The 12,538-nt window shown below is 31.3% G+C and overlaps 1 protein-coding gene and 1 long non-coding RNA gene across 3 annotated transcripts; both read left to right on the plus strand.

The window, feature by feature from the left end:
• Positions 1 to 3,595: 3,595 nt before the first annotated feature.
• Positions 3,596 to 12,227, plus strand: LOC105957754 (auxin transporter-like protein 2). Its single transcript, XM_088822026.1, has 8 exons — positions 3,596 to 3,830; positions 3,908 to 4,093; positions 4,205 to 4,317; positions 4,389 to 4,572; positions 4,655 to 4,752; positions 10,657 to 10,864; positions 10,946 to 11,203; positions 11,752 to 12,227. The coding sequence occupies exons 1-8, from the start codon at positions 3,672 to 3,674 to the stop codon at positions 12,031 to 12,033; spliced, it is 1,488 nt and encodes a 495-aa protein (XP_088678152.1). The 5' UTR covers positions 3,596 to 3,671; the 3' UTR covers positions 12,034 to 12,227.
• LOC148772024 (uncharacterized) lies at positions 6,511 to 7,485 on the plus strand. 2 transcript variants are annotated; one of them, XR_016033162.1, is made up of 4 exons: positions 6,511 to 6,619; positions 6,865 to 6,918; positions 7,065 to 7,133; positions 7,259 to 7,485. It is a non-coding gene; the product is annotated as an uncharacterized LOC148772024 (long non-coding RNA). The 2 variants fall into 2 exon arrangements; XR_016033161.1 differs by lacking the exon at positions 6,511 to 6,619 and having other exon boundaries at positions 6,810 to 7,133.
• Positions 12,228 to 12,538: the final 311 nt, after the last annotated feature.

Raw genomic sequence — 12,538 nt, forward strand, 5'->3', positions numbered from 1 at the left:
CGAAAGTCTCCTTTCTGCCTCAGCCGGCACATCGATTCGTTTGGGTCTTCGTAGTCTCCGTGGCCAAAGCGCAGTAGAATACCCTTCTCGAATTGCCCCCACGAGATCCGATGACCCCGATTCGAACGTTCGAACCATTGCCACCACTGGTTGGCATCCCCCTCCAAGTGATATGATGCAAGCATCACTTTCTTGTGGCCGTGCAGGTCATTGGCCAGAAAGAATTGCTTCGCACGGCTGAGCCACACTCGAGGCTCTTCACCACCGAACTTCGGAAAGTCCATCTTTACCTGGGTACGCCGCCTTTCACGCTCGCCGCGTCCTGATGCCCGACTCCTAATCGAAGCATTAGATGCATGGCTGCCCTCACTTTCGTTGCCCGACGAATCGCCTGATGATGGTTGAGACGAACCGTTCCTTCTCCCCCATGGATTTTGTCGTTCATGACCTCGTTCGAGAAACCGCTGCATCTGCTGCATCGAGGCTTGGATCTCTTGTACGGAGTTTTCCAGCCTATCGAATCTCTCTTTGTTCGTTGCCATGATCGTAACGGAGCTTTGATGTTATCGCAACCTCGCTCTTGATACCAATTGATGCGATCTCAAAAGTATCGACAGTGTTTTCTACGCAATTAGCAAGAAAATACTAAGAAAAGAGTTTTATTATTCTGCATAATTAATCCTAAACCTACGTGCTTATATTTATACTAAACTAATAGAGTCCTAATGACCTAGGAAAACCATGAAAAGATAAATACTAACTAAGAAATAAAAGGAATCCTATCAACTAAATAATACGTAAGGAAAAAGAACTCAATTAAGTTGCAATTCTAATCTAACTATCCTATTCCATAATGTTGGGTCGTATCACATAGTTTTTCTTATTTAATTTATTTATTTTATTTTATTTATCATAAGAATCACGAGTAGCTAAGTCTTTATTTCTAGGATTTTATTTGGAACCCTATGTGGGATTTATGAACCCTTTTCTATGATTTTATGCAAGTTTTAATTCCGGATTATTTCTTCTACTTGTTTTATTAAGTGCATGAATTTGATCACCTTATGTGCTTTTATGTTATTGTTAATCGCATGAATCGGAAGATCGGGTTAATAATTAGAACTGTGGTAGAAGAGCCTTTGTGGTATTAACATAGGAATATAGTTAATCTCTTAGGTAGCCATTATTGAGATTTGTGCTTAATGCTGTGCTCTAGAATTAATTGCATAGGAATATAGTAATTGAATCTAGAGTATTAGAATCGTAATACACGCGGAAGCGGGTTATGATTATTTTAGCATCTCAGGTTAATAATCCGGGTTAATTGCTTGCATAATTGAAGGAATTGGGGGAGTAATAATCACATAGGGGGAAGAATAAAATCCTAGGCTCGTTTACTCTGATAAATCTTCGTGTTTAATTTGCTTTCTTGCTTTGTCGTTTTAATTTGCTTTTTAATTTATTTTAGTTAATTCTCTCTAAAGTCGACTGTGTAGGGTGGGCTTGATAATAATTGGTAGGATTTAGCGTCTAGGATTAGATAATTAAATATTCCCTGTGGGTTCGATATCCGGACTTAATTGTCCACTATATTACTTGTACGATACGTGCACTTGCGTGTAGGTTTTCGACCAACAGTATACATTATAAAGGGACAAAAGAATTATATTCTCAAGGGAGGGAGTGATTGTGATGAAGAAGAATTACAGGTTGTTGATGGTAATGTATTATCAGTGTTGACTGAAACAGAATTGGTCAAAGGGGGACAAATTTCCAGGGAATGTTTCTGGTCCCTTTGTCCTAAATTAAATCTTTGGCATGCCTCTACTTTGATTATTTCTCCTACAAATTACTTCATCACTATCTTCTTGTGAACTATAACATATATTATTTTATTATTTTAATTATTTTAATTATTACTAGAAAACATATACTCATTATGGTTTATTCCCATGACATGAAATAATAATAAAAATAGGCTTACATTATATCAAAGGTTATGATGGGAAATATTTTGATACCACTTAGGCTTAAACCTTAGTGATTTCTAAATTAATATTTTAGGGTTTAATTATTTGTCATGATGAGAGACATTGATGTTTTCGAATTACAAAAAATGAACTTAAATTCATTAATTTTTTATATTTACTTTCACTAAAATGTTACAAAGTTAAGCTCAATGCTTCTTACGAAGGAAAAATTACTGAAAATTACTGTTTCGATCTCTCAAATTTGCACCGATTTTGCATTTGAACCCATATGTTCATAAAAAAACGTGTTTTTTCTCTCATGTCACGTTAGTTAAGACAATGATGAGCATACACTTGATTCCGTTGGTTTTAACGGAAAGTTGATGGAATTGATTAAAAACGTTGAATTTATAAAATATGTAGGAACAATTGTTTTTTCTTCATGAATATGAGAATGAAATGTGAAATCTCTGCAGCAACCTAGAGGCATGAAAAATGTATTTTTTCACTTTTACTAAATATAACCACATAAAAAGAAGTAAAAAAAAATGGCATAATGAGAGAAATAAACAAAAAGCTAAAACGAGCATAAGGCTGTGTTTGTCTGTACTTGCAAGCAAGAAAACAATAATAAAAAAAAAAAAAAGAGGGAATCAAAATTATGATTGATGAAGAGACTTGCCCCAAGCCCAACCAACCAAATTAATATCAACAAATTAAATATGTTTTTATATCTTTTTTCTGCAAAAAGAAAAACACAATAACTTTTCTTTTTTTCCTTTTGTCTTTAAATCTCACCACAATTTGTAACAGGAGCATTTTTTAGATTACATGTGTTAGAATTAAATAAAAAATATTTTTAATTTTTTTTTAAATAAACTCATTTAAATTTTAGATAAAATTATAATTATTTTGTTATAATAATTTACATTTAGTATATAATAATAATGAGTGATGTTTCCCCAATTATGATATTTGCATGTGAAATAATTATAATAGACATGAGTGTTGGTATTGGGCTGTGTTAGATTCTTGAGCCCACCCACAGTGAGTGAGTGCAATTTCCAATTTTGCCCCCATGTGATTAAAGCAACTTTCTTCTTCTTATAAAGCGACCACGCCCGTTTGGCTACAATCATTTGGTCTACTTTCTCATTATTCCCACAAATTCACTCCTCTTTTTTTTTTTTTTTTTTAATATATTTCTTAATTAATTAAAAAAATACAGCTCCACACATATAATTAATAATTAATAATTAATACTAACTATGTAATACAAACATTAACTTATATAGTATTAAATTAATTTAGTATTGGGAGTAGAGAAACCCAGTCGTGCGGACAGTCATCTCACGCTTATCTTCTTAATAAAATACACATTCTATTAATTAACTAGAATAAAATACTATTGCTTCTTACTATAAGACAAGAATAGATTAATTAATTAATTAATTAATTAATTAGGAAATAAACATTTCTAAAAGCGGGTTTACTCCATTGCTAAAATCGCTCTTCTCTATTATTCTTTATATTTTATTCACTCACCCCCAAACCCCGGCCCCCCTAACCCCACCCCTCATCCCCACATTTTTTCCGTATATAAATATAGATATAGATATCTCCATACAGCTACACTTGTGAGTGATATTGTGAGAGAGAGAGCAGTTGCTAAAAACACACACAGTGAGATCAGAGTGAAAAATGGAATGTTCAGACAAGGCGGTGGAGGCAGTGATGGTGGGAAGTTACGTGGAAATGGAGACGGAAGGAAAGGCGGCGGACATGAAATCAAAAGTGTCGAGTCTCTTCTGGCACGGCGGCTCCGCCTACGACGCCTGGTTCAGCTGCGCTTCTAACCAGGTCCCGTCTTAATTCATGAATAATCTTCACACACTTATTAAAAAACATTGACGGAAAATAAAATATTATAAATACAGGTGGCACAGGTGCTGCTGACGTTGCCGTACTCGTTTTCGCAGCTGGGCATGATGTCCGGAATCATGTTCCAGCTCTTCTATGGTTTGATGGGAAGCTGGACCGCTTATCTCATCAGCATTCTCTACGTTGAGTACCGTACCAGAAAACAACGAGACAAAGTCGATTTCAGAAACCATGTCATTCAGGTAATTAATATTTCAATATTATTATTTTTTATCAAAAATAATATTCATCTATATATATATACAATTAATAGTTTTTTTTTTTTTGATAATTAATAATAAATAAATCTGCAGTGGTTTGAAGTTCTTGATGGGCTGCTGGGAAAACACTGGAGAAACGTTGGTTTGGCTTTCAACTGCACTTTTCTTCTCTTTGGATCCGTCATTCAACTCATTGCTTGTGCTAGGTATTTTTTATTTATTTATTTATATAAATAATAATAATATTAATATATATTTTGGGATGGGTGGGATGCAGTAATATATATTACATAAACGACAATTTGGACAAGAGAACATGGACATACATATTCGGAGCATGTTGTGCAACAACAGTGTTCATACCATCTTTCCACAACTACAGAATTTGGTCTTTTCTTGGTTTGATTATGACCACTTACACTGCCTGGTATCTCACCATCGCCTCTCTTCTTCACGGCCAGGTATGCTATATATACTTCAATTCATATATTCTTCTTTAATTTATTAATTACACTCGTCATTAATTAATTAATTAATGTACAGGTGGAGGGTGTTAAGCACTCCGGTCCTACAAGAATGGTTTTATATTTCACTGGCGCCACCAACATTCTTTACACATTCGGCGGCCACGCTGTTACTGTGTAAGATTTCTTCTTTTTTTTTATTTCTCCAAGGCCAAAATAGTAAATTCGTATTTACAAAATATTCTTTTCACGGATTTTTTTTTTATAATTCCAGATAATAGACTTTACACAATTTCAGACATTTTCTTTTATTTCTCACCTATTTAACAAAATGTATAATAACATTTTTCTGTTAAAAAACTAGATCAACGGTTAATCAGGGGTGAATTTTGGTTATTTCATATACATTGGGTGTTTTTCGTTATTTAGCCTAAGTTCAGGGTTTTTTTTTTTTTGTTAATTTACCCCTATTATATATTTGTCCACGTTTTTCTATGTCTTTGTCTTCGAGGGCAAAATAGTAAATTCACAAAAAAAGACAGTTGATGGATTCTGTAATCTTTCTCATCTTTATATATAAAAGAAAGGTTTTACCCGAAACCCTAAAAAAACAGTTTTTTCTTCAAAAATAAATCCCTTTATTTTTTCCTTTTTTTTCTCCTCTTCAAGTGCACGTTTGCTGTTTTTTTTTATATAATTATTTTCTTTAAAAAACAAATCCCTTTGTTTTCTCCTTTCTTTTCTCCTCTTCAAGACACGTTTTTTTATTTTTTATATAATTATTTTTTTATACTTTTCTGCACATGTGAAAATTTTACGGTTTTTATCGTATGACGGAATTTTTTTTTAATAGCACGTTTTTTTTTTATAATTAATTATATTTGCCTTTTCTTCTTTTATTATCCTATTTTCTCCTCTTTTATATCTACCTTCAAATAGTTCTTATTGCACGTTTCTAATATTTTTCTTATATAATTATTATTTTGTTTCGTTTTTTTTTTCTTCCCCACTAATCATGATTAGCTATGATTTCTTTTAATTTTTTTTTGGTTTTCCACTCAACGTAATCTTCAACTTCTTTTCTTAACTTCCCCACTATTGACCATCTCAACCCCCATAAATTTTCCTATATATACATGTTATCAAGAACATCGAAGAACACTATAATTGTCCTCTCTTTCATCACATCAATAATCTTCAACAAAATAAATCATATGTTTTTGTCTTTGCTAACAATTCAATTATGTTATTTTTTTTTTTTCGTTTTCTTAACATTCTTTACTACGGTACAAATTTTGTAGGAATATTAAGGACTTCACAATTTATTTTGGCTATTAGGTAATTTCTTCGATCAAGCAATTATATTATTAACAATGCCGACTTCCTTTGCTGCTGCATCAATTATCATGGCGTTCGTTCTATTTGTTTCATTAATCTTGGTATTTTTTGATTTCATTAACTTATTTTTTATCACGATCTTTTGTTTTTTTACTCTTTACATTTTATTTTTAAGGCTCAAAGTTCTGCCGTTCGAATTGGAGTCCGTAAGATACCAATATATGGACAACATCTTTTCATTGACATTGTAATTTTTATTGAATAACGACCGTCCTAACTTTGTTCTTCTTCTGTAAATACATGTTTCATAGCTTTCGTAGGCAATGTCACTTTATTTCACAATCAGTCAACCCAGAAGACCACCAAGTTATTTTACCAGACTATTGTGAATCAATTGCATCAGGGTGCTCAGAAAATACATTTTTTGTTTATTAATTTACTTACATATTATTATATATAATTTCAGGAAATACATTTTTTGTTTATCATATATATTCTTCTTTTTGTCCGTTTTAATTTAGAAGACACATTTTTGTTTTTGTTTCCTTTATTTTCTCCTCTTTTATAGCCCACGTTATTTTATTTGTTTCATTTTTTTTCCCACCACTAACTTTTAAGTTTTATCTCCTTTTTTATAAAACACTTTTTCATATTTTGTATTCTTTTCTCCGTAATTAATTGCCGTTTCTTAAACATACGTATTTAGGTAAGTTATTTTTTTCCTTTATCCTCATTATTTTGGGATTTATTTTAGCCACTTTTCCTAATTTCTTGCACACGTTCTGTTAGTTTTTTTTCCATTCTTCTTCTTTTCTTTTTATCTGTTCTTTCATTTTTTTTTTATCTCAAGCATTGACATGTGAGGACGTACATACTTTTTTTTTTGTTTTGTCAATGCTTCTTTATTTCTCATCCCATTCATGTTTTTTTTTTTTTTTTTTTCTTTTGCAGATATTTGTGCATAACGTATGCCTTTCTTTTCAAATTTGCACGGATATTTCACGTGTAAATTGTTTATGTTATTTTTTTTGTTAGATGCGATCTTACATGATATTTATGTTTGTGTTTGTGTACTATGTGGATAATTAAGATGTCTGATTTTTTTTTTTTTTTTTTTTTTTTTTTTTTTTTTTTTTTTGTTGTAACATCAGATGTTATCTTTGTGGGGTTGCTTATTATCTACAGAAAATGAAGAAATAAATTGATTCAGATGTAAAATGGTAAAGTTTGACGAAGTTTTCGTTTTTCTGATAATTTGTATCTCCACATGTTCGTTAATTTACGTGTTTCTGACAATTTGTTGGAATTTTGATGAAAAATGTTTTCTTGATTTTATTATGTGCAGTTCAACTTGAAACCATCAAGAAGGTCATGTCTATCGATCATTTGTTTTGGATCAATTTCTTAATCTCCTATTTTGTATATATTCTAATTATTCTTTTAATTTTGAATTTAAATTACTGGGCGTTGTATTGAATATTTGAGTGTGATGAAGTTTTCTGTAGGTTTAAATTAATTTTTGCTTAATATGAATTTTAAAATAACAGAAAAATAATACATATGTTACACATTTTTTGTTGTTCTTTATTAAGATAAAATATTTGAGAAATGATTTTGCTCAATATTAGATAAAATGTTTCTAATTGTTATTGGTGAATTTGATTGAGAGTGCAAGGTCTGCATGCAAAAAAATTATTTGCAAGAAGCATGCCGAATCAAATCATCAAGTCTCATCACTTGAATGCATATTTAATTTTTTTTCATCAATATTTAGTATGATTAAATTTGTTAGTTCACTTTATTCGACAACTTCTCACTTTCTAATAACTCTCACGTTTTCTTATTTTTTTCATGGTGTATTGTTTACTATTGTGAGACACGGTTGATGATGTTTGTGATCCAAGACTTGACATTGTTTGTATATAGGTTTTAACAACTATTCATATTTACTGAATAATCATATTATACAATCTTGAATTTCTGTAACTATTTTTATTAAAAGCTCAATTATTTGATAAAGAAATTTATATTTCTATTAATATTTCACAGTTGCCCATTTTTCTCAAAAGACGATCAATTCTATTCCGTTGTTTTTATGTTTTCTCATATGGTTCATTTTTTTTTTCTTTTTTTTCACCCACCATCTTCTTAGAAATTTTTTTATAGCACGTTGTTTTTTCTTTTTTTTTTTTCTTATTTTATATAATTCATTATATTTTTTTACTGCTTTTTTTTTTCTATCCCACAGTCTATTTTGAAATATTTTTTATTGCATATTTTTTTTGTAAAGATTAATTATATTATTTTCCTGCTCCTTTTTTTTCCATCTCACGATCTACTTTTAAAAAAAAAATTATTGCACATTTTTTTTATATATATAATTAGTTATATTTTTTTCCTGTTTCTTTTTTTCCCATCCGATCTACTTTGAAATGTTTTTTATTGCACTTTTTTATATATATATAATTATTATTATTTTCTTTTTTTCTTTTTTTTTCCTTCCCCACTAATCACAATCAACTGTGATTTTTTTTTTTGTTTCTTCTTTGTTTTTTTTTGTTTTCCACCAACGTGATCTTCAACTTCTTTTCTTAACTGCCCCATTTTCTCCATCTCAACCCCATAAATTTTCCTATATGTATCATGTTACTCATAAATTTGTTTACCAATGTTTTTTTTTTTTTTATGTTGGTTCCTTTATGCTACATTGTTGATGTTCTTTATATTGTTTCGTTATTGATATTTTTTTTAATCTTCTTTCTTGAGATCTATTTTCTCATATTTGTTTTTTATGTACCAAAAACGGATTTGATTGACAATAAAGCCTTGCAACAAGAAAGTAAATATTTGATTGATATAAATGGAGAGAATGAGAGAAAAGTGGTTAGTGGTGGTGGATTGAAAAAAAATGTTTGCTTATCATCGCTCAAGTCCCTCAATTTTGGATGCTCGACATTTTTCAAACACTGTTATGACAAGTAAAGACCTTACAATAATACGTCTTTATAATTCAGTTATACAAGCTTCTAATTGTGTATTGTAACCATGAGACAAAAATGTACTTATGAATTTATATTCTTTGTTGTTATGTTGATTTGGTAATTGCATTATTGGAATATTTGTTTTGCGTACATTAAGCATAAATAGAAGAATGCATCTTCTTTCTTTACAGATTAGCGTATCTTTTCTTTTGCATATTCGACTGGTTTGATGTACCTCGATCTCTTTGGAGCACGAATATATTAACTTTGTAGCACTTTTTTTATTTACAAATTAGCGCTTCTTTTATGATTTAATACTGGATAGATAAAAAAAATAGACATTGGGTAATATTTTAACTTTGCAGCATCACTTTTTTTTTTTTTGATAATTTTAAATTTGTAACAATATTGAAGCGAATGTAATCAATTTAAATTTCTTTAACATATTAACATAGCCGGAGTGGGTTCTTTCCACATAGACTACTTTTTGCATGGGAATTGCTAGATATAAGATTTTTTGTTTCATTAGAACTTTTTTTGGTTATGTTTTCAGTTATTTCTAATTTATGTTGGATGAGTACTTTTATAAGGTGCACGTAAATATTCATATATTTTAGTTAATAAATGATAGAATATACATGTTATAAATATATTATTTTTGTTAGTGAAATATGTGAAATTGAATACATTATGTAGTTGTGTTGCATTACCGAAAGCCACTTAAAATTGAATGAATGATTCTTCATATCACTATTCAATTTATTTTATTTTTTTACTATCATTTCCAAAAAGAAATTACTTATAAATTTGTTATGTCCTACATCCATTATTTTTTTGAATGCATTCACTGCTTTGTTTATGCGATATTTACATTTAATATATTGTTTTATTTTCCAAATTTTATTCGAAACACTACTCATATATATTACATGTTACCATTTTTTAGCATTGAAGTATGTTGTTAAAAGTACAACGCCACAAATAATAGTAAGTTGATTCTCTTTTTCTTCCCGGGTATATATACATATGTAAATTAGATTCAAGTTCTAAACTTGATATATACATTATGATGGCAATTAGTGGAATTTTTACACTTTGCTTTTTCTATTGTATTGATTTTGAACACGACATTTATCAATTTTGTTTATACTATTTTTGTCATTATCATTTATTTATGTGTATTTTTAATTTTATTTTCAATACGCCGCCGTGCAACGCACGGGGCAAATTACTAGTGAAGTTTAAAAGCGACATAACCTTAGCAAATATCTAGTACCCAATCTATTTTGTTTCCTTTTACACAGTTGTTGGGAGTTCAAATGTAATGACATGTCACTTTCATTGCAAATTTATTAGTTTTCCCAAAATACCCTTACTGAGGCGTGCTAATGAGAAAAAGTTGAACTTTTCTTGGGGAACCCCTCTTTTCTTCCTTTTTGCATGCATAGGGTAAAAAGCTACATCTCTTTATTCAATAAAAGCTTTTGCAGTTGATTCTGCTCTTTGATTCTTGATGGTTAATCTTGTAATTAACACACACACACACAATAAATAAAAAAAAAAAAAAAAAAAAGAATTCATCAATAATTAATTAACATTGTCTGAAAATTTTCAATTCCTCTGCTGTGTTAGTTGTTGTAAGGCAATAAATTCTGTTGTATAGATAGCCCTGCTAAAATTTGAATTGACATTGCAGTTAATTTATTATTTTCATTAATGGTGTATTTAATTAATTAATTAATTTTTATTTTATTTGGGGCAGAGAGATAATGCACGCAATGTGGAAGCCACAAAAATTCAAGGCAATTTACCTATTAGCCACGCTGTATGTGTTGACTTTGACCCTACCATCAGCATCAGCTGTTTATTGGGCCTTTGGAGATTTGCTTCTCAATCACTCCAATGCTTTTTCCCTTCTTCCTAAATCACCCTTCAAGGACATGGCTGTAATTTTGATGCTCATCCACCAGGCATGCACTCATACATACATACACATTATGTTCACTTTCTTGAAGTGTTTTTTTCTTTATTGACATTAATTAATAATGCAGTTTATAACGTTCGGATTTGCGTGCACGCCGTTGTATTTCGTGTGGGAGAAGGCTATAGGCATGCATGAGTGTAAGAGCATGTGCAAGAGGGCGGCGGCGAGGTTGCCTGTGGTAGTTCCGATATGGTTCTTGGCTATTGTTTTCCCGTTTTTCGGCCCGATTAATTCCACCGTCGGATCGCTTCTTGTTAGTTTTACGGTCTACATTATCCCAGCTTTGGCTCACATGTTCACCTTCAAATCAGCTTCATCTCGCGAGGTACCGTATTTTCTTGAGAAGACGGATCTTTATTATGCATTCTAACGAATCATTGATCTAATTGCGGTTAAGTGATCTCTCTGTTTCAATTATTCCAATTGGTTGTACTAAATGAGTCTTAATGCAGCAATTCAGTTACGTCTTGATCAAATCCGCATATAACCTAGATTCTTGATATTTAAGAGGTTTTAAGACCCCGAAAATCTTACTTCGATGCAGTTTTAGATACAATTTTCGAATTTCTTCATTGAATTTTTCTAGCCTAAACAAAAGGGTTTTTGTTAAAGCTATGCGACAACTTGAGAGGCACAAATACTATGTTCTTACCTTGCTTTACAGTTGTTACATGACTAAGATGGAATATGGTTCAAAGGTGCAGAACAAGATTCCAAATGCTGTCAGTGAACAGAATAATATTCTTCCAAGATTCCTATCTCCAATAATTTTCATATCAGCCCTATCTTTATGTTATTCTTTTATGTAGCAAACTCAATGGTGTTACTTAAGTTGTGTAGAAATTATTTTGATTTTTTTTTTTTTGGTTGCAGAATGCGGTTGAGCAGCCACCGAAGTACTTTGGAAGGTGGGTAGGCACGTATGTGATCAACATATTTATAGTTGTGTGGGTTCTGATTGTAGGGTTTGGATTCGGTGGATGGGCAAGCATGACTAACTTCGTCCACCAAATCGACACATTTGGGCTATTCACTAAGTGTTACCAATGCCCGCCTCAACTGCCGCCACACATGGCCAACGCCACCGCTCCTCTACCACCTCCCTTTGCCTTTGGAAATGCCACTCATCTGTCGCCACATCCCAACTCCCCTTGAAAGCTTTCACCACGACTATCAGAAAACGTGGGAGATGAACTGGAAACAAAATTGTGTGCTTTGATCACGGGAATCAAGTTTTATTGAGCATTAATGCAGTCGATAAAAAAATGAATGAAATGTAATCCAGATTAGGGATTTAATATGTTAGCCATTACTTTAATCATGCAATGGATAAATTTCGTAATTCAAAACGGATGTCGATTTCATTATCTACACATTTGCATCAATTTTAGCACCCCAAGTATCAAGAACATGCAATGCGTCTTCCTGAAAATCGGAAAACAGAACAAATCCCTGAATTGGCAAATGTTGAAAGATCAAGAAACAACTCCTAATCAATTTTCACACACTCCAACGTGCTCTACCATCGTATACGAAATAGGAATTTCGAGTTCACAAAAAACAGTGCAAAAAAGGCTCATCCCAAAACATATGAAACAGCTAAAGTTGAAGAGAACAATCGTTGAACTTTCAACTAATCAATCCAGTGAGCTTCACCGAA

This window comes from Erythranthe guttata, chromosome 2 (assembly GCF_056151865.1).
Source record: "Erythranthe guttata isolate IM_541 chromosome 2, IM_541, whole genome shotgun sequence".
NCBI classification, from domain to species: Eukaryota; Viridiplantae; Streptophyta; class Magnoliopsida; order Lamiales; family Phrymaceae; genus Erythranthe; species Erythranthe guttata.